This window comes from Copidosoma floridanum, unplaced genomic scaffold (genome assembly GCF_036245765.1).
Source record: "Copidosoma floridanum isolate Cflo_tuat_1 unplaced genomic scaffold, Cflo_Japanese_pri ptg000007l, whole genome shotgun sequence".
Classification (NCBI taxonomy): domain Eukaryota; kingdom Metazoa; phylum Arthropoda; class Insecta; order Hymenoptera; family Encyrtidae; genus Copidosoma; species Copidosoma floridanum.
Genome location: NW_028321884.1, coordinates 11351807 through 11378633, shown reverse-complemented (window position 1 = coordinate 11378633; position 26827 = coordinate 11351807). Strand labels below are relative to the sequence as shown.

Genomic DNA, 26827 nt, shown 5'->3' with positions numbered 1-26827 from the left:
TTTTGTTATGAACAGGATGCCTATTATCTTGTTTAAAACAAATTATATCAATATTCAGTTAACGTCAGTTTAAATTGAATCACCCGCCATAGGTTTGGCTTACAGTCTTAAGACATTAAGACGCCCATGTACAGGCACCCTAATTATCGATGACAAACCGAAGAGATAACGATAGAAACGATGTGGGAGGGGGGGGGGAAGAGAGAAAAACAGAGGTTTTGTCAACGCATAGCCAAGGCATCGTTACTTTCAAAAATATCAGTGAACAAATACCTTCTCGGTGGCTCGATTGTAGAAATGCAGTTCCGCCGGTCTCCGGAGTTAAGCATCATTTGCTGCGGTTAGTACTTGGATGGGTGACCGTTCGGTGCTCTTCGTTTCGCCCGTGATGTGTTCGTTTCGAGGACCGGTTAACTGTATCTCTGTCGTCTTGACCAGCTTGAAGGTGCAGGAGTTAGTAATCCTTGTGTCTATACGTGTAGACACTTGGACCTAACTCTTGCCGACTTTTGTCTTTTTTTTTTTATTTTTACTTTAAGATAATGTTTATCAATGTCCTTGGCATTAAATACTTTTTTACGCATGTTAAGCGAGTTTTTAAGCATACAAATTGACGTTAAACGCGTATGGCCCAACTGAGGAACACCACAGGTGTGACATTATCAGTGGGTAATAAAAACATGGTATATGGCTTCTTTTTTTTTAAGGAAATATGGTCCTGATTTATTTTGTGTAGTTAAATTTAAAAAAAAAACTTCTCTCCAGCTGGTTGGGGAAAACAAGCCTTGACGCATGCTTTTTTAAATTTTGCACGTTAGGTGTATTATTTGCGAAATATTTTATAGGTTTAGCTCTTTCTGGTTCTTATATTTATGTAAAATTTTCTAATCTAACATTTTTTAAAAACATATATTAATTTATTTGTAAAAGTAGCGACACATGTTGGTAGTACATCATGAATAATTTTTTCCTCGATATCTCACACAAAGACGTGTTACATCGAATAGTGACAATAAATTTTATTTTTCTTGATACATCGTCAGCCTCACAAAGTTGTCGGATAACAATTCAAAATCGGTCAAGTTTTTTCTCGTTTTTTAGGCGCAACATATACAGTTTGTATGGCACTCGTAGTTCTATATTGTCTTGTACTCATACATAAAAAAGTTACTTACCAATAATGATTTAGCCAAGTACTACATAAGAAATATACATTAAATAGATAAAAAGAATTACCTCACGTTTTTAGGCACGACTGATTCACACAAGTGCCCTGTATTTTTGCCAGAGTAAAAAATGTAACCGCCACTTATAAAGACATGTAAATCAACTATCTGAAAAGATGGTGCTTAGATTTGGTTTGTAGTTTCATGTTCATACCAAAACCCGACAGTTTAAAATTTCGTCGAAGGGAAAAATGTTACTAGCCCCAGGATTTGCACAATTCTGATAAATTAAAGTTATTTTTTTTCAGAACCATCTTCATGTTTGAAAAATTAAAAAACGTTGAAAAACATTAATTAAATCATTTTTTTGCTATATCTTTTAGTTTGTATTAATGGTGTGTGTGACTGTATAAGTAGTAAGAAAAAATGCAAGTCTCATCGAAGTATAACTTTTTTATATCTTTCACTTATATTCAAATAACAATCCTGATGTATACGTAAAGGCAATAAATATTTGTAAATAATTTGAAAATTGATTTCTGGCGAGTATAGTATTGAGTTGACATAATTACATCAAGTTGTAAATACAGCAGTTGTATATCTCAAAAAAATACAAACTTTTGATATTTTTGTATATTTTTTAAAAACTATTTTGATGCTCTGAAAAGTAAAGAAAATACTTTAGCAGACCAAAAAATCAGTATTTTTGGCCACACCTAATGTTTTAGATTTATGTATGGTCATAGAAAATTGTAGATCTTGTTGTGTTACGTTTTAGAATACATATTTAAACCTAAAATGTGATTTTTATGGTCTGGACATTGATAATTCACACCTCGATTCACACAAATAGCCAAAAACCGAAGTAATAGTGCTCATATTGAATAATCAAAAAAATTCGTTTAAACTTCTACTAATATAGTTGTACTTTTCGCTTAGGTAAGAGATTTTTTTTTTTAATGCACTACGTGGTATGGTTACATGGTATACTTAAGCTTATAGAACTTCTCCGCCTCGTACACATAGACGGCGGCGTGGTCAGAGTGAAAAGCTCGCACGTCGCCTTGTGTTGTGCCTTGCAGTAGCAGTTCACAAAAATCCTTACCGACATTAGCTCGGCGAACGATAACTTTATTAGAATTATATAATTTATAGGAATTAACCTTATTCCCTTATACATATATATATATATAGACTCATAATATCACACTTTATCAGATATACAAACGATGTAACCCGTTTCTTCCACTCTCATTTGAATATGAAGCAGTTAGAGGATAGGGAATCATGCACTTAAGTAATACAATTCACGAATTACACTGCCTCTAGTGTACATATATTACGGTTGTTTCGTAACTACTTTTTTAGTGCTTGCATTTTCACAAAATACTTTCTTCAAAAAGATGATTGAATTTTAAGGCACTCATTACATATACAACTACATTTAATCTTATTGTTTAATACAGATTTGTAATTTCCATTACCCATCCTCATTTAGTATTCCACCTTAATTCACTTCACCAAATTTAACTACAAATAAAAACAGTCGATTTTTCGTCAAATACATTGATATTTCTTTTACTAGCAGGCTCCACCTATGCTAATACATTTTATTAAACTGCTTGAGACAAGTATGTTTGAACAGATATGTAACATGTGCAAATTTAAAAGAGATTATTATCATGACACTTCGAGTTAAATCAATGAGAAATAAACTTACATTTGGAAATTTTGATTAATTGGGTATTTAACTGCAATCCATCAATTAATCTTTTTATGGAAAATCCTAATTTCATCTACTAATAAACTTAACAGCAAAAAAAGTTAGACAGAATGGTCTAGTTTCGCGATCAGAGACAAAAAATGTATAATTCGGCTTAATCGATTATCAGACGGATAATCATAATTACACAGAAAGTTCTGAAACAAAACTATGGTTTATAAAACGAGACTAAAATAAAACTAAACAATAAATGAAAAATATACATTGACACACATGTAACGTATTTCTAAGAAAAGAAATAACTAAGTATTCACGAAAGCAAAATGCATCAGTTTCATAAAAAAAGCCGCAAAATCCTAAGCAAATACACCTGCGGTATGATTACGAAAGATCTACCGTAGTCATTAACTATAAATCGCCGAAATAATTGAGCAAATCTAAATACATGTTTGTACCAGCAGTAATAACAAAAAACCAGCAAATTTCCAATTCAAAATTTCATCTACAAAACTACGAGTATGAAACAAATACACAAGTCTCGAATTAGTAAACGAAAAAAAAAATATGCTCAACTAGTTATGAGAGCACAAAAAAAAACATCTCAAACATGATTCAATTACTGACACAACCACTACATGCTTTGTAGCCCATTAAAAATAGCCACGTAAATAACAACCTTACGCATGTATAATATTAAAGTTAGTACAAGCATTCTATGAAATAAAGTCCGTCATGGATGAAGAAAAATTTTAAATAAGTTAAGCAATAGTCTCAGTAAGAGAAATACAAAATATAATCAGTAAAAGTAGTCAATATAATAAGCGTTGTACTTTGTGACCCAATTTTATTACCCAAAGACATTGTGTTTTTCTGTAGAAGTGTGGTATGCTCACTGGATAAAAGTAATCACAATAACTCAGATCGTGCAAAACACGATAACCATAACTAGTACTGTTAGAAATATTAATTTACTTACAGCGAACTTTAATTATAACTCCATAATTATTTTGTCAATAAAAAAAGTTAATCGTTTTTTTTTCTGTTTTTATTTTTTTATTTTTGGACGTTCACTGCATCTTCAGCAGAAAAAAGTGAACTCGTACCTCATGGGCAATACAGTGCAGGCGAGTTAGTTAATTTATTGAAAACATCCTTCGTCCACTTTCATGACGTGATAATTATAAAAAAATAGCAGAAATAGCTAAGTACATTTTGGCAAAGTAAATTATAACAGAACATACGGGGATGAAGGTCAAAAAAGTCCGTAAACCACGTTCTTTGCCATTTTCGGTGGGGAGAAAAAATTAATTGGCACAAACAAATAATAGTATGTAGAAGCGTTTAAAAAAAGAAACAATACGAGGTGTTATGCGTCTCAATCGGTCTACAACTTTTTTCATAAAAAATAAAAAACGCTTAAAATGGCCATTTTTTTGCATTTAATTACAGCTACTTAAATGGTCTTATGAACTTTTGTTGAGCTCAAACTGTAGGTATTTGTGTAATACTTTTCTCTCTCTGGTAAAAATTTTGTTAAAAATGTTTTTTGAGTTTTGTCACTATTTGCAAAAATGTAAAAAAGCTGTTTTGTTAAAATGGCGGAGAAATTGCCAAAATATATAGCTATTTCTGCGATTTGTTAGTAATTTTTCCGTCAAAAAAGTGGACAGAGGACCTTTTTAAAAAAACTAACTCTCCTGCACTTAAACAGAGCAAGCACAAGGTACTTTTTTTATTAATAAAAAAATTATAGTTGTCCTACCCACCTACCGAGGAAGAATAAACTTAAATAAGAGTCTTTGTCCACATCAGCTTTTGAAATATGCCGTTTTTTATCGAATGACTTACCTAAAAAGCGCGCAACAACTATGTGAATATTTTCATTCCATACTTGGATGTATAAACATTTTTTTCCTCTTTATTTACGTGAAATCAGATCTCATCCCTCTGCTCCTGGATAAATTTTTAAGCATAGCGATTTCTTATAATGAACATATGTGAATTTACAAATAAAGTGTTAAACATCTGATCACATTTTTTAGTATGCACTTGCAACTAGTTAACTGTGCAATAATTTGTGTATTTATAGTAACTGATATTTTTTTAAATTTAATATTAAAAATAACGACAGTTAATCAATGATATATTGGGATTGTATAATTATTGCATAGTTTCTCTGTTATAGTCATTTTCAATCTTAAATTTTAATTAGCGTTAAACAAAAAGTTTAGTTTGATACTTACTTTTTAATATTTACTTGAAACCACATTATCTATAGAAAAAAAAAAAAAAAAAGCGAACTGCTACACAAGAGGCTTGAACGAAAAGGCAAAACACAAGGCGACGTGCGAGCTTTTAACTCTGACCACGCTGCCGTCTATGTGTACGAGGCGGAGAAGTTCTATAAGCTTAAGTATACCATGTAACCATACCACGTAGTGCATTAAAAAAAAAAATCTCTTACCTAAGCGAAAAGTACAACTATATTAGTAGAAGTTTAAACGAATTTTTTTGATTATTCAATATGAGCACTATTACTTCGGTTTTTGGCTATTTGTGTGAATCGAGGTGTGAATTATCAATGTCCAGACCATAAAAATCACATTTTAGGTTTAAATATGTATTCTAAAACGTAACACAACAAGATCTACAATTTTCTATGACCATACATAAATCTAAAACATTAGGTGTGGCCAAAAATACTGATTTTTTGGTCTGCTAAAGTATTTTCTTTACTTTTCAGAGCATCAAAATAGTTTTTAAAAAATATACAAAAATATCAAAAGTTTGTATTTTTTTGAGATATACAACTGCTGTATTTACAACTTGATGTAATTATGTCAACTCAATACTATACTCGCCAGAAATCAATTTTCAAATTATTTACAAATATTTATTGCCTTTACGTATACATCAGGATTGTTATTTGAATATAAGTGAAAGATATAAAAAAGTTATACTTCGATGAGACTTGCATTTTTTCTTACTACTTATACAGTCACACACACCATTAATACAAACTAAAAGATATAGCAAAAAAATGATTTAATTAATGTTTTTCAACGTTTTTTAATTTTTCAAACATGAAGATGGTTCTGAAAAAAAATAACTTTAATTTATCAGAATTGTGCAAATCCTGGGGCTAGTAACATTTTTCCCTTCGACGAAATTTTAAACTGTCGGGTTTTGGTATGAACATGAAACTACAAACCAAATCTAAGCACCATCTTTTCAGATAGTTGATTTACATGTCTTTATAAGTGGCGGTTACATTTTTTACTCTGGCAAAAATACAGGGCACTTGTGTGAATCAGTCGTGCCTAAAAACGTGAGGTAATTCTTTTTATCTATTTAATGTATATTTCTTATGTAGTACTTGGCTAAATCATTATTGGTAAGTAACTTTTTTATGTATGAGTACAAGACAATATAGAACTACGAGTGCCATACAAACTGTATATGTTGCGCCTAAAAAACGAGAAAAAACTTGACCGATTTTGAATTGTTATCCGACAACTTTGTGAGGCTGACGATGTATCAAGAAAAATAAAATTTATTGTCACTATTCGATGTAACACGTCTTTGTGTGAGATATCGAGGAAAAAATTATTCATGATGTACTACCAACATGTGTCGCTACTTTTACAAATAAATTAATATATGTTTTTAAAAAATGTTAGATTAGAAAATTTTACATAAATATAAGAACCAGAAAGAGCTAAACCTATAAAATATTTCGCAAATAATACACCTAACGTGCAAAATTTAAAAAAGCATGCGTCAAGGCTTGTTTTCCCCAACCAGCTGGAGAGAAGTTTTTTTTTTAAATTTAACTACACAAAATAAATCAGGACCATATTTCCTTAAAAAAAAAGAAGCCATATACCATGTTTTTATTACCCACTGATAATGTCACACCTGTGGTGTTCCTCAGTTGGGCCATACGCGTTTAACGTCAATTTGTATGCTTAAAAACTCGCTTAACATGCGTAAAAAAGTATTTAATGCCAAGGACATTGATAAACATTATCTTAAAGTAAAAATAAAAAAAAAAAGACAAAAGTCGGCAAGAGTTAGGTCCAAGTGTCTACACGTATAGACACAAGGATTACTAACTCCTGCACCTTCAAGCTGGTCAAGACGACAGAGATACAGTTAACCGGTCCTCGAAACGAACACATCACGGGCGAAACGAAGAGCACCGAACGGTCACCCATCCAAGTACTAACCGCAGCAAATGATGCTTAACTCCGGAGACCGGCGGAACTGCATTTCTACAATCGAGCCACCGAGAAGGTATTTGTTCACTGATATTTTTGAAAGTAACGATGCCTTGGCTATGCGTTGACAAAACCTCTGTTTTTCTCTCTTCCCCCCCCCCCTCCCACATCGTTTCTATCGTTATCTCTTCGGTTTGTCATCGATAATTTAATACAACTGCGTGCATTAGCGAAAGCATTTTTTGCGGATGGATAAATTTTGGATTTTTCAAACTTTTGGGCCACTATATCTTCACAGCATTAAAATTAAAAAAAAAAAATGTATTTTGCATCCCTAAAATGCATAAAATTAACGCTAACATCATCTATGTGGCTCCAAAAAAATTTGTAAAGCTGCATTTTGTTTGCACACGCGTCGTCATAAGTGAAAATGTCGGACTGGCATACGAAGCCGTTACATCAATTTATCCACTCTTTTTTATACTTAATATAAATGCAATAGCTTTTTGTAATATTATTTTTGTTGAAACTTTGGCAAAAAAATTACTATTTTTTGCTCAAAAATCTCTGTAAATAGGGTATTCGACTGAGCCATGAAAAATCCATTTTTTGCAAAATGCTCAACACACGATCGTAAAAATTAAATTATGAATAAGAATTTGTACTACAATTCTCCGACTTGAATGTTTTTTTTTATTCTTAAGAACATATTTTTTCAACTCCTTTCCAAGAGAAATTGACGTGACACATTTAAGTATTGAAAACTCAAGTCTTAGTAATTTTGTTAAACAAACAAATAAATTAGAATAAATTAGAGTAAAATGGTACACTGCATACAACAATTGAGCGAACGCATATATCATGTACGTATAATAATAATACACACGGACCACTATATTTTTGCGGAAGCCCATAAAAATGAAAAAGGCACGGTAACCGAGGAAACGACCGTTAAGCATAAAAACGCTCGCCCAGCTGAACATCAGCTACCGAAAATTCTCACGATCTCGCGCGCGCGTGCAGGATGATGATGGAGGTAAAATACATATAATATATATAAATAACGTGGATGAATGGAGAAAGCTTATATATAGCCAGGGCAGCAAGTACAGCAGCTGCGACGGGGGATAAGTGAGAGGGCGTATCCATGACTGGACGTCAAGGGAGGGATTCATCATCGATTTGGTATACGTAATTGCCTTCTGTTTCCGAATAATAAATTTCTTTTCATTTTTTTTTCCTTCTATTATCCGAGCACGGCACTTTTCAAATTATTAAAGGCTGGCTTTTTTTTTTTTTTGTCAATGTCACTTACATATAAGCAAACTGAAAATTTTACAATAAACCATGGGTTTTGACAGCAATAAAACTTTGAGATGCTTTGCATTCATTTTATTATAAAACAATTTCCTTATCAAAATTGAGCTCACAATATCTTCTGTTACCCATATTAAGTTAAAGATAGTAATTTTTTATTTTATGTATTAGGTATGTATCAATCTCGCACGGTACAATATGGTATGGTACTTATGACTTTATGAATTGATTATTAAATTCAATGTACAAAATTATAATTAAAAAGTATATTTATAAATATTTACATCTCAACTCAATGTGATAATGTACTAAAATTAAATTAAACTAGACACGGTTACTTCACTAATTCCGACAGTCTTTGATGAGTCAATATCGAGACATCGAGCTGCACCTCTGGATGTAACATTTCTTTCACTGTGTATTTCATTGATTCCTCATAAGCATAGGTGACCGATGTATCTGACAATAGGATGTTGCTCTTGGTTAGACTAAAAATACAGTTCCTAAGTCGTGCACAAACTTCTCTGTTTTCTTGATTAACACGAGACAAATCCTGGGTGAAACCACCCTCCGATCTGTCCGTGTCAGCAACATTTGCTCCAATCCACACGTAGCCATTGCTTCCCAAAATCAAACAGGCTCCATTTGTTAAATTGTGAAAGTGTGTCTTTTGTCTTTTGATAAAAGCCGGAGACACTTTTAACATGACACCTTGCGACAGTTTGCCATATTTCAAAACTCTAGTGTGCAACGACAACGAGCCATCTGCAAATATACTCTGCACTTCTGCGCATATGAGGTCTCCTTCTTGTAAATACCGTCTCATGGCTTGTTCGTCTTCCACAGATCTTCTCCTCTGCAATACAACGCAACACAGTTATTACAACTCATGTGACACATAAAGGCACATTAATTGCAATACATACCAATTCACCACCAGGTAAATTCACACTCGACAGCAACAAAACAGCATCTAGTTTTGCATTGCAATCAACTTTCCATCGTTTTTGCTGTACTTCCGTTATCCTGCCAACAACAACGTCACCGATTTCTCCCTGATACCGTGTTTTGTAGGGCCTCACGGATATTAGTTTGTTGACTCTTTCCAAGCGACCAGCAACAGATGCTCTCAGCATTTCTTGCTCATCGACATAAGTACCATGACCTCTGGAATAAAATACATTTTGTTTTAATCAACTGATGACTTTTAACTCATCACTCTTTCGTTTACCTTAAAAAGTCTGGCTGAGTTGATATCTCTTCACCAGGAGTGAAAAACATCAAGTGAGGATCCGGAAGCGAGGGAAGGTGTTGATTGATACGATTCACGGCCAATCGCACGAGAATTTGGGGCTCTTCAGCTTCAGTTTGGCCGTTCATGTTTTAAAACTTTTGTTAAAAAATGATTTTAAAAATGTATTCGTCTTTGTAACACACAATCACACGTGACAGTGACACATGGAGAAACCTAACCCTTAAACCGGTGTGTTGTGTTGTTATTGTACGATTGCGATGGTCTAGGGACTTTTTTGTCTTTGATCTAGATTCTTTTTTAACACTAGATATTTGTGTGGTTACCCTAATTGCGCGCTAAATTCAAACGTGCTGTTACATGTTTTAGATGAAAATTACATTAAATCGATGTTGGTTGCATTTTTTCACTAACTTTTTATTAGCTTTCAAAAAAGGAAATTTTTAAGGAACCTAACAGTGCAGTACCTACATCTGTAGGTATCTGTATACTTTATTCGATCCATATTCTTAGCGTTGTAATTGAACTTTTGATGTAACAAAAACCGAACAGATAACACACACGTTTTGTTCCGTTTAAATTACATTTTGCACGGATTTCGTGTTAAAACTACAATAATTTTGAGTTATTTAGTCCATAGTACGCTTATTTATAATACACTATAACTTTATGTAATAAATACAACTATTTAATGTACAAAAGTACTAAAACTATTTGAAATTTCGTCAAATAATTATATCCTTTTTATTTCATCCGCAGTAAAACAAGTCGAGCGTATTGCTTGGCGAAATTCTTCAACGATCAGTTGCAATGAATTGCAAAAAAAAATTAAATTGAAATTAGCTTATCAGATAAATGTAATCCAAAGTAACGCTATTTGATTTGTTTACACTCTGAAGAAATATTTATAATTTTGAATTTAATTCCATCAAATGCTGTGCAATTTTGATTACACATTAACTGAATCAAATGTAAAAGCAACAAAAAAAATTTAATCAACTAAAAAATTTTTTACATAACTTTGTTTCGTAAAAAAACGACAACACGTGGTGACAAAAAAATTATACGATTATGTAGGTTAAAAATTATTTCAAAAAAAAAAAATTTAGGAACATATATATTTGAATTTCTGTTAATGAAATTAAATCACCATGAACTACTGAAAAAGAACCTTTTTTTCAACTAGTTTCTGTTCAAGTTATTTATGTTATTTGTATATTTTCCTATTAACAAAATGTGCATGTACTATCAACTAACAAAATTACATCGCAAAAATAAAATCCTTAATATGTACCAGTTTTATTTCGATTTTAGAGCCCTGAAAGATCCTGTAGGCCCTGTGCAAGCTGGGCAATGGCCAATTTAGAAACAGGGCTTGTTTTTTTTAATTTCACTAAAAGTTGGATAGTTTTCAATTATTTATTTTTTAATAAAATTTTTTTTCTGCTAAAAAATAGGCTATTTTTTCACCCCATAAAAGTGATTTGTTAATAAATTGTAAGAAATACAGTCAAAATTAAAAATCGAATTTTAAACGGTGTTTTCTGAAAAAATCATAATTTTTTCTGGAAATATACAACAAATCCTAATGCAGCAAGTCTCAGTAGATAGTAAGTTTATGAAAAAGTCTACTAAATTAAATTAAATTAAATTTTACTGTAAAGATAAATATTTCTAACTTTATAATGTCTGTCTCATCATTTTGAAGTATTATTGTATGAATACGTACACATGATTTTTAACATTAAACTATTCCGTCTCGAGTCGCCTGAAATACGGGACACGTTATATTTGTAATATTTGAAAATCAAAGGTTGAAATAGATAAATATTGGTTATTATGTAAAATTCTAAAACACCACTGTTGAGAAAACAGACCTCGATAGAACGGTTTACTGTAACGACTGCACATGTACTTTTATTCTTAGGTAAAAAAAAACCAACAAATAAATTACAGCTTTTTTTAAATTATTTGTTGTGAATTATATATTTATTAACAACTTCGTTGTACACGATGACTTCATGATGTTAAAAAAAAAAGAATTAAAGTAATTTTTAGTTCTCGTCTTGATTAATCAATATAGACAACAATGCCATGTTATTTTACATGTACAATATGTTAATTGCATAAGGCATACATTTATGGTACAGTCAAAATCAATTTGTTTATAAAACAGTGCACATGAAATATGCTTAAATAAACATATTTTCCCAAGTTATATTTTTTATCATTCCTAACTAAACCTCAGTCTTTTCCCGACACAAATATTTACGAATGTAATGAATAATTTTAAAAAAAATTTAAAACTTAATAAGAAAATAAAATGCAAAAGGTATAAAAATGCACGTTTTCCTTCAACACAATAACACACTCGTCATATTTACACAGCATTTAACTATCGAAACAAAAATATGCAAATTGTTTTTTGTCCAATACTATCTGAATGATTGATGGACAAAAATGGTGACGCACACAAGTCACTTTGCCGGCAAATACTCTCAAATCGACATGTTTCAATCGGGCAGTTCTGATCTGGGGTGGTTTTTTCTCTTTCGGAGTCTGTAGCACATCATAATTGCCGACAGGATCATACAAACTATTATGCCCATTATAATAATGGAGATCCACATGCCTGCCAACATCATTGTGTTAGTACATTGTTCCTCTGAAAAATAATGATACATTTTTATCATAAGGTTATTTTCAAAAATTCGCTGAAAAATTAAAATTCATGTGTATGAAGTTTTTTTTTTTTTTTTTTTTATTCTAAACAGCACCAAGTTTTCTCACCTTTTCTGTGCATGAAAACGTCTTGTTTGTCGTTGTAAGCAATGAGACTTACATTGTTTATCAACACGTCGATATCGCCGCAGGAAATTTTTACCAGAGAATTACACGTGTAAATACCACTGTTCATCGACGCAGAAAACAATTTAATCGAATGATTTTTCGTTTTATTTCCTGTTATTACTGTGTCTGTAATAGATAAAAATATCATTAGCATTGTTTTTTCACTGTACCTTGATAGGTATATATATATATATTACGTATACAAGAATATTACTCCACAAAAAGTATCCCAAATTTGTACCCCATTTTTTAATAATTTTTTTTTTTTTTTGAGACACGCCCTCAAGATTGGGCTCATTTTATTCGTAATGTCATGAAAAATGTAAAAATACAACCGTTTAAAAATTGTCAACTCGGATTTCAGTCGAGGTGACCCCTTTTATTAATACTAATGCAATTATTACATCTACATATTATTGTATCATACACAGGTACATAATTTTTGCATGTAAATTACGGAAAAAGTGTCACCTCAACTTAAACTCACCCATGACACCTAGTACATGTCCAAACACTCATTACATGACATTGTGAGATAACTAATGCCCTATCTCAAAAACGTGTGTCTTAAATGTTGTTGTGAATTGGCTCATGTATATTCAAGCGCACACATATTATTGCATTGATCTGCAGCAAATATGTTTTTTTATTAAAAAAAAAAGAAAAAGTTTGTATTGGATGAAAAAAAAAAATAAATAAATAAATAAATAAACTGTTGATTAGACATTTTTCACGTACCTAGATTTTAAAACCATTCTTAGAATTAAGGAAATCTGAGTATCCTAGTCGAAACCAACTTGCCTAGCATTTTCAAAGATTGTTTTTAAAAAAATTTTATTATGTCCTCGCGACGGAACGAGATGATAAATGTATTCACGGGAGTATTGTTATACACAAAAGTAAAATAAAGTGAAGCCAAGAAACGAAGCACTGCAGATTATGAGTTGACCCAAATTTTTAAAAAAACCGACTGTAAAAATGTTTAAAACCTAATCTCAAAAGCTTAACGTATAAAACAACAATGAACCACATTAGTTTTAGATGAACGTATACGATGCAGCAACAACGAAAAGTACAGAAAACCCAAAAAACAACTCACCTGTGCTATTTGGAAAATTGTCCTCGTCCAAGAATATCGTAACGTACACACGCTCAACGTAAAAAACTTTGTGATCGTGCGTTATCTGAAACGTGATGCTACTGTTATCGCTGCTGTTCTGCGAACCCTTCCACGCTAAAGTCATCGAGGCCGATGTACCATTGAATCCGCAATCGCCGCTCACAGTCACGTTACTCATTGGTATTTGAATTTCCTTCGTAACGATCTAAAAAAAAAAAAAAAATAAATAAAATAAAATCAAAATATCATCAAACAAATATATACTGAACTTATCGGGCTACCGATCAAAAAACGTACCTTATTGTCTACAGTGCGATAGGGAACCCTAAACGACACGTTCATGGAAGCCAAGGTGCAAAAAACATTCGCGTCCTTTGACACGAGATACTTGAAATTGTGTCTGATCGATGCGTTAGTGCTTACAACCTTGGGTTGATTTATCGACATTTCAACCGACGAGTTCGTCAATCCGGTTGGAACTTCGGTTCGCGGGTTGTCGTCTGATTCCAGCTCCGTTGGCTCTGAATTGAACGACGTAGTTGTTTTGCTACTTTCGGTTGAGGTGACCGAGTTGATATCAACTGAATTGTCCGTTAAATTTTTTTCCGTTATCGATGAATTGTCGATAGTATCGATGACATCGGTAACAGCATCATCCGATGGATCCGGTAACGTGGAATTGTCCGCTAAAGGTAAATTGGTGTCATCGCTGGTTTCGTTCTCCCTTTTTTCCTCCGAAATGACAATTGGTTGCGATGAGGATTCGACTATGTCGGTCGGACTGATGGTCGTCGAGTCGTTTTTAAAATCCAGCAAAACGGCTGTCTCTGGGGTTGTCAAATCGTTACCTTCGGTGACATCACTTTCAGTGTTATTTGCGTCCCCCGCTTCAAGTAGGATTTGATATTCTGTTAGGTTCATATCGATGTCTGGATCCTCGAATTGGTTGGACGATCCTGGAATGGTGAGGGCTTCGACGACTTCTGTAAAACCAAAATTTCATGGATACATATTTTTTTATGAGCAACTTCGGTAAAAGGTTTTGTGATACGCGTTTAGGTACAGTCAACCTTAACAGTATACTTGGTATTGGTTCGTAAAATAATTACTTGCTAGGTGTTTAATAATTCTTTTCTACGAAATTTTTGTTATCTACTCAAAGCTCATTACTTTTTTCTATATCACACATATTTTTCTTTACTTTTTTCTAGTCGACGTTTCAGATTAAAAACTTGGAGCAGAAAGTTTAATGATGTTCTGATTAGTGAATCTCGCATATAGATAACGAAATTTAATCTTCCGTTTGAGTTGCAATTATCAGACAATTTTTAACGAGATTTTTAAAATGAATATGAATTAATAACTAGTGGATAAAAAAATAAAGTAAATTTCACAGCATAGATCGCGGAGTGTCTAAAAATTCAATTGATACTCATCACAATCATCGATCCGCTAATAGAGCCATCAAAAGCACATCAATGAGTAATCAAATCATCGTTGTGGTGACCAAACGAATATGTCACGTAAATGTTTAAATTCCGAATAAACGCGTAACGGAAATATTTGAAAAATTCTTATGCGCGCTCGGTAACTATATGTCCGTGTTTTTTTAAAACAAATTCTTGCGCAAAACTACACGACACACCTGCGCACGGCAAAAAAAGAAAAGAAAAACATTACTCGCCATCCCGCGAACGTGGCAAGCAAAAGTATTTTTTGTATTCGCTGTTGAAAGTTGTAATTAAAAAATAAAAATAAAATACATAAATGTGTAAAAAATTGTAAGCTTCGACACTCACCGTCGGTTGAAATCACCATGAGGACCAAAACGGCCCCAACGACCCGAAAGAGTCCCATCTCGCAAACCGGGTCCAGGAGCAGCGATCCACCGCCTACGAGTCCAGAGACACAATACCGATGTCCCGAGAACAAATTCGGGTATGCAAAATTTTTCCCCAAAGACCCGAGCCGTGTACACAGTCGCGCGTGTCAAAGTGCTCTGCGGAGCCGACGAGAGTGAATTGATCGCCCGAGCGTGTATAGATCCGAGCGCTCGGTTTAATTAACAATTAGTCACCGAGTCAGCTGTACGGCGCTCGTGATGCGCGGCCGGCACGTGTTTGTAAGTATACGAGTAAAAGTGAAGAAGAAAGGAGAAGAAAAAATTGATGGAGTAGGTATATAATATGACATTGTGCATATATGGGAGAGCGAAGACAATGGTTTTTGCTTGCGGGAAATTCCTCGTCTCCCCTATATTACCCTTATCTCTCGTTCGAACGGTCTGCGCGGTGACGACGAGCGTAAGCCGGATGGATGGTAAAGGTCCCCGTGGAGCCCTTCGTGTCTTCCGCTGTTCCGGGCTTTTCTATATATAGGTACCCCTAATTTATACCTACCTGTCATTCATTGTGGTAAGTGCAGCGTTTTGGCCCTTGGCTGGTGGACTTTCCCGTAACGATTTTCTTTTTTTCGTTCTTTTTAATACCCGATATTTATTTTTAAAAAAAGTTATTGAAAGTAGTTAATGTTCGATAAGCAGGGACTATCTTGTTTGTCGTGCCAAAAAGTATATACGTATTGCGAAACAAGTAGAGATGGATAAAATTAAATGTTTTTTTTTGTCTCCTTTACTTTCATGATGTAATTGAAAAATCAAAATCAAAACTGTAAACAAAGCGAATAAGGTTTTTTGGCCAATTATCTTACGCACTTTCAGATACAATGGGTTAAAAAATCAGAAGAAAACAAGGTAGTTTCGTAGAGGTTCCTGTCAATAAGTTTAGAGACCGTGTCGGAATTTACGAAAAAATTTATCAAATTGTCGGCGGACGAAGGTCGCGATGGAAGCGTAATGTTTGTTCGTTAGAACGAAAAAATTCACAGAACGGATAAAACATGAAGAAAAAAAAATATGTATAAGTAGATGCTACCGATTTTTCGTTAAATGGATTAAGGAAACGTTTAAATATTTATTATTGATTATGATAAAATATTTTGCACCCCAGAGTGTTAAAAAAAAGAGCGATTTTCGGTTAGCAACGTTTCGTTTTTTTTTTTTTTTTTTTAATAAATCGCTTTTTGAAAAATTTCACTTATGGATATTTAGCTTTTGTACAATACGTAGATTTCGTACAGCAACGATACGATGACAGTCTACTATTTTCTTATCGATCCAACAGTATTTCTTTCGATAAAAAATTTAGATTGTACATTTACTAAAATGATCTTCCTTCACTTCAAAATCAAACATTTTTCTCCTACACTCTTATACCCAGATTAGAGACATAAAAGATTAATAGAATAATTGTTATTAGAAATCGTGTCAAAGTCACTCGCTTTTGTCGAATATCTTAGATGTATATGTTATACCGGTAGTATGACGTTTTGCCTCGTCTTCCATATCTTCGCAAATTTTGTTATGACAACATGAGAGAATCATTCCTATACTGATTTTCTCCATGTACAGCTCGGGTGCGCGGTGCATCTCTTTTTTGCTTACAATATTACCCACGAATTCGTGGACAATACTTCCTTCGGTTATTTTTTTTACGCTGGAATTGGAGGCTTATGAGGCAAATAACTGACAGCGAATCGTTAAGAAACCTCTTTATCTCGAAAATGTTCATTTGTATTTATTAAAAAAAAAAAAAAAAGAGAGAAGAAGACTTGTTAAATAAAAAAAAGAATGATACGATAGTATAGTTGTAGTATTAACTAAGTGGCTTTATTTGAAAGAAAAAAAAAAAAAAAAAAAAAAAAAAAGTATATTTTGTACTTAGTCACGCACGTCGCTAGGACAAGCAGGCTTAAGGGACTTGTGGAGCAGGGCCCAAGGGACTCCTTGACCTATCCTGGTTGGATGAGTAGAAGGTGCGAATACTATTGTTCCTACCAAGGGCGAGTTAAACGTCCCAAAAAAAATGCCCTAAGTAGGGGAAACACTTTTTCTCGTAAAACTTACTTAGTCATACTGGTGTAGATAGAAAAATTGTAAAATAGAGTATATAGTTTCGAATTGAGTTTTCATTTTTCAAAATAATTTTTTTTTTCCATTACATGTGTACGTGGTTGTTGAAAGACGTTGAAAAAAATGTTTAACGCGTGAGAAGTATACTATTACATTTATTAGTAAGCAATTATTAAAGATGGCTTTTCATACTTTCTATACAGAACTTTTTAATTGAGATATCGATATCTATTAAAAGGCTAGGAATTTAAAAAAAAAAAAAAAAAAAAAAGCGTGATGAACCTTATTCCCGTTTAATCTTGTAAAGTTTTTGATATCGTGATGACAATTTAATTTCAGTCACAAAATTTTAAGCTATTCAAGATCTATTCAAGCAGAAAGATAAAAATTATATTAAAACTGAACATTTTTGGTGTATATAGATTTATTAGTACTTCGTATTAACATGTATTCAAGTACATTATTTCATGCTCCGTATAATCTACAGATCTCACATAGTTTAGTGAAATGTATATTCATTAAATTTTTTTTTACTTGATACAACTATTTTTTGTAAGAAACAATAAAATTTTTTTAGTCCCGTATGATTTGGATAATTTAGAAGAAAACTATAAACTGTATGTCAAAATCTTAATAAATTACCACATTTAATATTATATCTTACCTCTTACACAATTTTCATGTTACCATCAACTGTGTGATTTTTTTTTATAACTTTTGACATAAATAATCAAGTAGTTGAAAAAAAATTTTTTTAATAAAAACGTATACGTTGTACATTACATTATGAAGTTACAGCTACGTAGAACATACAATTTAATTTAATATAAAAGTTTTACATCTATTTGTTTCTTTTGAAGATTGAACAGTACAAATTTGTCATTTTAATATTATAATGCAACAATTTAATATTTTTAGATTCAACAAAATATTCTCCTGAATAGTTCCAAGAGTAAACAACCTCTTAAAACAAGATTATATTTTCTTACTGTCGGGAAGTATTCATTTTAAATAAGAAAATATTTTTCATGTAAAAATAAAAAACTATGTTGTTTCCAGTAAATATTGTACTTATTCTGAGAATTTTTTTTTGCAGAGGGTTTCCGGAATATTTTTTCAGTAAAGCTGTAACTCTTTCCAAAACCAATATAATAACGCAACGACATCGAATAAAAAAAAAATAAATAAATAAAAAATAACCGCAATCAATGACAACTAGCCCTCAAAACGATTTCACAAACTCGCACACATACGAATGCATGCACCACACCCCGAAAATGCGGAAATTAAAAGGCACGCGCTGCAATTTGCTTCTGCGGTTTCCTATTTCACGAGCACTTGGACCCCTTTTATTCATATATTTATGTCCTTCTCATACATTCAATGTCACCCGTTGTACGTGCTTAGACCACGTAATTATACGCGACCATAATCACAGTATTTGTTCTTACCCTTCCACGTTAGACGGTAAAAAAACTCCAAACATCCAGCGGGGGGACTTTTTTTTTTTAATCCGTTATATGTAAAAGTCAAACAAATGTTAACAGACAGACAGTAATATAATGTTCCAAGCAAAAATCAAGGGGAAGAAAAATAGTAAAGGAATAAAGGAACTGCCTTCATTGCTTGTGTTTTTTTTTCTTTTATATATATATATATATATATATATGCGGCGTACTTTTTAGTTCTGGACTTTTATTTATTCGTGGATTTGTCCATTTTTCACAGATATCAATGAGGCCATTATATGTGATAAAAACCGTTGAATCTTCTCAAAATTGTAGTAATTTTCTAATTTCTAATTGAATGTATACTTTTTTTTTTTTTTTTTTATTTAAACCCACAAAAGAATTCCAATATAATAAGAAGTAGCTGAAATGCAAAAATATAAATTTGTTTATCCATGGCACGACTGCCACATTTACTGAGTAAAAAGTATGAGTACATTCGTATAAATTTAAACAAATTTTTTTGATCAATCAGACACTTCTGTGAAGTACATTTTGCCGTTAAATTTGACAGTAAAATCCCGGTACAAAGGTATCATAAATATTTGTGTAAAATATAATAGTAGAATATAATGGTTGATAAATAGGCTTAATAGAAAAAGCTGTTTACAATTTGTCTAGTTAAAAAAATGTCCTAGAAATATATTATTTAATTACAATAATCACTTTACTACCAAAATTGAAGTTACAAACGTATGCTATAGTGTTTAACCATGATTTGAAATATTGTCTTGGCTATGGTGAATTTTTAAATAAATAATTACTATGAAATTTTGTAAATTTTTTATAATCATAACAAAAAAATAAAGATTCGCCACCCAAAAATGTTGCGTTCAATAAAAAAAAAAAAAATCTGATGTAATATTACTTGAAGCTTTTTATTCACAAGAGTACTTTGAACAATCATTACAAAATTCTCATTTTTTCTAAGGAATGCAGCAAAAGTCCATTCACCCATCCTACGATGATAATCAACAGAAGAGGCAAAACGTCAAAAATATCAACAGGACTCACGAAATTCTTCGCCTACAAATAACAAAAAACTGCGTATTATTTTTATTATTGTAATGTTAATATGCTCGAAAAGACTGACCTCAGTTGGATGCAAAAACGATTCATTAGAAACAGCCCTTTGAAGTATACCGCTGTCTTTTATCAACGCAATGCTATTTACAAATATATAAGGTATGAAAAATGAGCAAAAATACTAAATAATGGACTTGTTTATAAAAATCCAGTTGATTCCACCTGGAAATCTACATGGATTTTAGATTTAAATATATCTAGTTACTTTTAGAAAATACACAGAACTTTTATGAAATTTTCGTAGAATCGTGATAACTTCTTCGCGTGCTTATTGCACTTATTTTCTAGCAAAATTCACGCAATATCTTAACAATAAAACGGTACAAATAATTTTTTAAATGTAAAATCCAATCACGAAACACATGATAATGTAACATATTCTACTAATCAATCAATTGAGTTCCATGTAGATTTATAAAGGTTTTTTAATGGTGTGATACAAGTTACAACCTCTGATTTTGCCGGGACTCCATTATGAAAAAGTTGTGCAAAATAATTTACGCAAAACCGTCAAGACTCTACGAGGACTTCACATGAATTAACAAAGACTCCAAGTATATTATACGTACATTAAAATAAACTCGGTATATTTCATTGTAAAATCCATAAATGTGCCCGGACAAAACCCACTGTATTATTGTAATAAGGTGTAAAAATATCATTCAATGCCATGCATACTTGTAATTAATCAATCGTAGAAATGGGCTCCCGCGCGGCACACCCATTGCCAAAGTTGACTGCATTATCGGATCCAGGGGTTCAATCAGACACGGAACTTTTTGCTTTTTCAGGGTCAACATTATATCCGAAGTCATGAAGGCGTACTTCTTTTTCGAGCACAAATTGCTGAGACCCTCCAATATGCTTCGGGGCAAATATTTTTGCTCTATCAGAATCCGCTTGAAAATTCCTTTGACAACCGCATCCGACGACGTCTATACGCGTGACGAAAGACACAATGGATTATAATTGTTGTACAATCGTAAATGTGGTTGGTTCGATTATCCGTTAGTCACCTGAAAGAACTCGTAGTCCGCGCTACTTTTCACGACCGCTAGTTTGTACGATCTGTCCTTCAGCATGCCCTTCATCGTCCGGAAGGGCACGACGTAATCGTTGACTGTCAAGTTGCTGATGAGAAAAGCCGAGTACGACGCCAATATCACCACACCGGTCAAGTGAGTGATCCAATTGATTAACCGCACCGAGTCGATTTTTGTGAATTCGTGACCTGAAATAAAAAAATTTTTAAAAAATTACATGCACCCACGAGAGAGTTAGCGTGGTGGTGGTATCACCTTGGGCGCACAGTGCGCCAAACGCGTGGAGGAACGAGTGGGAGATGGAAAAGCACTCGACTTCTTGTCCCGTGAATTCCCGTTGTTGCGACAGTATCTTGCAACCGAGTACAGTTGATACGGTGAATAGGATCAAAAAGACCGCGAGGCTCGTCCAAATGCCAGAAGAAAAGGGACTCACGTAGGCCGTCCAGTTTGTGGCCGTGTCGTAGGACTTCTTTATGAAGATGCGGTACCTGCGCGCGTTTTTTTTTTTCCATTCCATTGTCGTTAATACACATAATTTAGTTACAAGTGATCAAACATTTCTTTTTTTTAAATTTTAAATACAGCTAGAGGATGGATTATTGTGAAATCAACGTGGGTATGATAAGGATTCAATAGGGTGATTCACTACGGCTTTCACGACTCCTAGGTGATTCAGGGTTGATTAAGCGATGATTCAGGGCTGATTCCATCGTGGATTCAACGTTGAATCATTTTATACGGTAGGTTTGCCGTTGATTGATTATGCATGGCGTTCTTGTTGAATATATGTTTGCTCTTATAGGAACCTACTTGGTAAAAAAAAACGGAGAGGTGAACGCGATCACGTCCATCCTGTCCAAGCTCATGACCAGACTGGCAACCGCGAGGTCGATTTCTTCTCTGACGAGCATACCGACCATCCCGGACCACGAGCCATTCGGTTGTAAAGTACCCGCGGAGTCAGTTTTGCGGAATCTGATGCTGTAAATGAATAATTTTTCTTTCTTTTTTTTTCTTCATTTAAATAAATTTTATTGATCAGGGTGGAAGTGCTCACCTGCAATTCATGTTTTTCTCGAGAATGGAAACCACCGTCCCGAAGATACCTGTGATGCCTGTGATATTACCAGAACTATCTGTTTGGATTTCGGCCAGTGGTGGACTCTTCATCGTATAGTAAATTTCCAGCACCACCATTTATACACCATTACAAAAATTATTCGATAACCGAACTATATGATAATTTAGTTTTATCTTTTTTAAAATTAAAAAAAACAACCTCGATCCACGAAGCTCGAATTATTTGTCCTTTGAGGTCATTTCTTCGCCGGTAGAAAGACAAATGGTTCATTGTTAGTCCTTTGTCTTTGTCCCAAGATCCGAAATAATTATTTATTGATTCCCGGCCATTGGCAATATTGTAAACTTCACGAAGCTCTAGACTGTTGTTGCTGCTGTTGTCTCGAATTTTTTGTACCGTGACCAACAGACAATCCAGAGGCACGTAAATAGTCGAGAAAAATGCTGCAACGTCTGTTTCTTCGCCGAAAAAAATTATCCACTGTATGTTGTCCATCAAGAACCAGGAGTACAATGTCTCCTGTGAGTGACAAAAGTTATTTCGTCGATAAGTGATCACAGAGTCAATCTATAGTATACAAGTATGCAAGGTTTTTTTTTTTTTTTTTTTTTAACGTGTGGGACGAAAACAAATGCTTACTTTCATAAATTGTTGCATTTCTTCGGAATCGTTAATGAGCACAATCAACGTTTTTTGGATAGTCAAGTACTCATTTTTTACCTAGAAGTAAAATACGCAACAGCTCATAAGTGCGATTGTGATACGTATATATTATTTTTATGACGTATTGTATTGTATGTTTTGTATCATACTAACATTACTACTATATAATATTATTGTATGAATATTAGATGTACATTCGAATTTTGTTTCTTCTGGTGTTCACAGAGAAATCTTTTGTCCCTGTACCCAAACGAAAATAATCTCATTCGTTTAATTGTTATTAATTATTTATAAAATTAAGTTAATAAATGTATTAATAAATATAAAAAATAATAATAACAGTTAGTAAGGGTCAAAATTGAGCCTGTAATAAATATTAAAAGGTATACGTTAAAATTATTTATGATTCATAACATTTATTGTAAGATTTTTTTTTTTTCATCATCTGCGATTAGGACGAAATTTCATTTTAATTATAATAACGAATAAATAATAAATATTATTAGTTAAGATTTTAATGAGTTATCATTCATGACAGCTATTATCAGCTTTTTTAATTTTCAAGATGTCATTGAAGAATGAAATAAAAAAAAAAAAAAAAATTGTAATAATATGTGATAGTGCCCGATAAAACCAGCTATTGATTTTTATTCCAAGTCCCAAATACGCACTCAATTAATGTTCACTATCGATTATCGTCACTTATAAATCTAGTCATTTGCTAAAACGATCACCGCGTTTCCTTTTCTATAAAAAAAAAATTTTTTTAATTAAAAAAAATGCTTGAAAAATCAACTTACTTTGTTTTTGAAAAACTCGATGGTAAAAGCGAAAGTGCGAACGTGAAGCTTCGCAAAGTACAACAGAATTTCCATAAAATGTCCAGCTCTGTGAAAAGCTTACAATATACGATCAATCATTTATTGAAGGGATGTAACAACTATAATCGATTTTTAACTTACAAGGCGAATGCATGGCACTTTCGTCCGTGTACAGAAATACAATGCACTTGATGCGAAAGATGTAACGTACGCGTTCGACAATGTGCTTGTAATGATCGGATTCCATGACCAGTTGAGCTTCAGCACTACGGTTCGGGTGATAAATGGTAAGCCAGACAAGTATTGTTAAAAACGTAAATCCTAACGAGTAGCGAGGGTGTTTTGACACGATCATTTTTATTTTTGAGGCTCGAATGACATGGAGAGCGAACAAAAAACGGAGCGACGCTGCCTATTTATTTTTGCGAGCGTAAGTGACGCCGTATTTTTATTTTTACGTGCACCGATGAAATTGTTCGAACGATGTTGCTGATACAGTGCTAATTTACGGACTAAAATATCATGATAGACCATACTTATCGAACGAGTAAGGTCACGCGGTGTAAACAAAGCGAATAATAAGGGTAATGTTTATTTTTGTTATTTTAATGTCATTTGTACCAGAAAACGAAGGATAAATATGTACAATTTACGTAAATCGATGGAACTTGTGTGTCTTTTCTGGCTTTAGTTTTTTTATGGATGCCTGAGCATAAATAATTTTTATTTAAAAACGGTTATGATTTCTAAAAAAGATTATAAATAACTCGAAAATTTCACTTCAATTAATAACGAACAATAAATATTGTAAGTTAAAAGTCATAATTAGTTATTATTCATAAAAATAATAAAAAAATAATAATAAGTGATAATGACTGGTAACAACAATTATTAAATAATATTATTGGTCTCAAATGTGTACTTTATTAATTCTCATTATTGGTAATTATCACTTGTCGTTATAGTTGTTCACTGATTACGATTGTCACTTTGGTAAATTTTTTGAACGTTTAGAGGTACGTGAATGGGTGTGTGTGGGTTTAAAATTACAAAAAACTATAAGGGTTGATCATGGCATAGCTCACTAGGCCAAATCACTGTTTGATCTTCATTTGTTTATAATTGTCGTACCGTTTCAAAACCATAAGAAAAATAAAATTGTTTTTATTTTTTAACTGCTAACCATCACGAAAATTATAGTCCAAGTATCTTGAAAATGTCAGGAAGTCCAACTAGGTAAAAAATCCTTTTTTTTTTTTTGTTTAAAAAAATCTACCAAATAACACGTACATCTTCCCTAGACGAGCATTTTTCGATGAGCAAAAAAAGAAGGTTTCTAGGTCACTGTGACAATTGCAACCTCGTATACAATTTATCTTACTTTAATGCGCGTGAGTAGAATATTAAATCTTAATTAGCTTGCTTACCTGCTACATATATATGGGTAAAAACTATTAGTACGTTCATCACTACCCTTGTATAAAAAATAATAGTCAACGCTATCTGTGATCAATAAAAGGACGACATATTATGTATATCTGATTGAAATTAAAATTGCTGTGTATACATTACTTTTTTTTTTTTTTTTTTTTTTTTTTTGCAACACCGACACGCATACGAAATCAATAATAATTAATAATAATACGCATACGCGATGAAGCACTTGATGTTTTGTATTTATGCGCTTCGCGAAAAATACCAAACGTGTCTCGGTGGTGATGCGTGCGAGGTACGATCATTGTTGGAAAAAAAAAAAAAATGAGCCACACACGTTGTATTTTCAAAACAGTATATGCTCATCATCAGTAATTAAAAATTGGACGTTGCACAGCCAAGCAGAGATCTCACGCCTCGTCAAACCGTCATTTCTCAAATAAAAAAGCTGACCGACTTTGTCCAGGTGCAGAAGAAAGATTCGACTGGAAGATACCGATCATGTATCGAGCCCCTGCACGCAAAGCACCCCACGAAGTTACCTTGCTTACCCAACAAGATTTGAACTGACGAGTAAAACTCATGTAGATGATTTTTCATTATTATCAAGCAGCTGCTTCTCGTATTTCATTTTATTTTATTTCCTAATTAGATGCACACAAATCAGTGCTTTTTTTAGGCTTTCTTTTTAATTTTATGTAGTTTAATTTATTTTAATGCACACACCCTTTCTGGGCGATAGTCCAAAAAAAATGAGTGAATCAACGATTGTTCGTTTAGAGAAAATATTGCGAAGAAATCTTGCCTACATAGGATGACGAAATATAATTACAAAATGTAAAAATAAGTCAAAAGTACCTTTGATTCTTCAACGCTTGGTACCGTCAGTATGGCTCACTTGGTTCGTTCATTCTTACATAGATCATGCATGACTTTCATACCTATATACCTTGTCAACGAATTGGTACCGTATTTTGTTCGTTAGTGTATAACTTATCCATGCAATTTGTTCGTGTACAATGATATCGCGCGCGGCGGGAAGTACATGCGGGTCGAGGTGAGGTATGACTTGTAAATAAATACGTCGCAAAGCCCTTGCTGATTTTCACGCTTCGATTAACATCGCGAAGACATTCACGGGTGAACGTTTACAAAGAGATTTTATCCATACATCCGCAGTTGCAGTTGGTTACCGGTAAACTGATGACGATCGATCTCAGCAAATGAAATCACGTTTTACACTGATTTGGCTGGTTATCGCATTTTTGGACAAGGATACAATTTCAATTTTTTTTTTTTTTTTTTTTTTTACAAATGCTTAGGAATCCATAAAATAAGTGTGCTAAGTCCAAGGGTAATCAACCTGTACAACCATCAGAAGAGTATAACGAATCTTCAGACGGTACAGAATCGAGACGGATGCTCGAGGAAGCCCGTCATATTTTGAGGAAGTAAATTGATCCAATACACCAACCCAGAGGATTTCCGCTTGATGGGCTTTGCAGAATTGGGCTGCACACGTGACTCTGTGCCTTCAGTGGACTGTGTTCCCTTCACGATTGGCAGGGAT

General features: G+C 33.1%; 3 protein-coding genes across 3 annotated transcripts; all 3 read right to left on the bottom strand.

Moving 5' to 3' along the window:
* Positions 1–8539: 8539 nt before the first annotated feature.
* On the bottom strand, positions 8540–9871 carry LOC106645120 (exosome complex component RRP4). The gene is made up of 3 exons (XM_014360896.3): positions 9658–9871; positions 9353–9593; positions 8540–9282 (listed from the first exon to the last, which is right to left on the bottom strand). Exons 1-3 carry the CDS (start codon positions 9804–9806, stop codon positions 8761–8763), a joined length of 912 nt encoding a protein of 303 aa, XP_014216382.2. The 5' UTR covers positions 9807–9871; the 3' UTR covers positions 8540–8760.
* Positions 9872–11596: 1725 nt separating this feature from the next.
* Positions 11597–15695, bottom strand: LOC106645131 (uncharacterized). The gene is made up of 5 exons (XM_014360913.2): positions 15448–15695; positions 13946–14631; positions 13628–13853; positions 12469–12654; positions 11597–12343 (listed from the first exon to the last, which is right to left on the bottom strand). Exons 1-5 carry the CDS (start codon positions 15503–15505, stop codon positions 12192–12194), a joined length of 1308 nt encoding a protein of 435 aa, XP_014216399.2. The 5' UTR covers positions 15506–15695; the 3' UTR covers positions 11597–12191.
* Positions 15696–20874: 5179 nt separating this feature from the next.
* LOC149375386 (glutamate receptor ionotropic, kainate glr-3-like) lies at positions 20875–22996 on the bottom strand. Its single transcript, XM_089588928.1, has 7 exons — positions 22979–22996; positions 22538–22858; positions 22316–22422; positions 22069–22239; positions 21511–21746; positions 21229–21443; positions 20875–21147 (listed from the first exon to the last, which is right to left on the bottom strand). The coding sequence occupies exons 1-7, from the start codon at positions 22994–22996 to the stop codon at positions 20875–20877; spliced, it is 1341 nt and encodes a 446-aa protein (XP_089445054.1).
* Positions 22997–26827: the final 3831 nt, after the last annotated feature.

Coding starts and splice junctions, on each gene's coding strand:
- LOC106645120 (XM_014360896.3), bottom strand. CDS start 9,806: ATGAACGGCCAAACTGAAGCTGAAGAGCCCCAAATTCTCGTGCGATTG. Junction 9,594..9,657: donor ACTCAGCCAGACTTTTTAAG/GTAAACGAAAGA, acceptor ATTTTATTCCAG/AGGTCATGGTACTTATGTCG. Junction 9,283..9,352: donor ATTTACCTGGTGGTGAATTG/GTATGTATTGCA, acceptor GTTGTATTGCAG/AGGAGAAGATCTGTGGAAGA.
- LOC106645131 (XM_014360913.2), bottom strand. CDS start 15,505: ATGGGACTCTTTCGGGTCGTTGGGGCCGTTTTGGTCCTCATGGTGATT. Junction 13,854..13,945: donor ATCGCACTGTAGACAATAAG/GTACGTTTTTTG, acceptor TTTTTTTTTTAG/ATCGTTACGAAGGAAATTCA. Junction 12,344..12,468: donor CGTTTTCATGCACAGAAAAG/GTGAGAAAACTT, acceptor ATTATTTTTCAG/AGGAACAATGTACTAACACA.
- LOC149375386 (XM_089588928.1), bottom strand. Junction 21,747..22,068: donor TCTCCGTTTTTTTTTACCAA/GTAGGTTCCTAT, acceptor AAACGCGCGCAG/GTACCGCATCTTCATAAAGA. Junction 21,148..21,228: donor CGGACTACGAGTTCTTTCAG/GTGACTAACGGA, acceptor TCACGCGTATAG/ACGTCGTCGGATGCGGTTGT.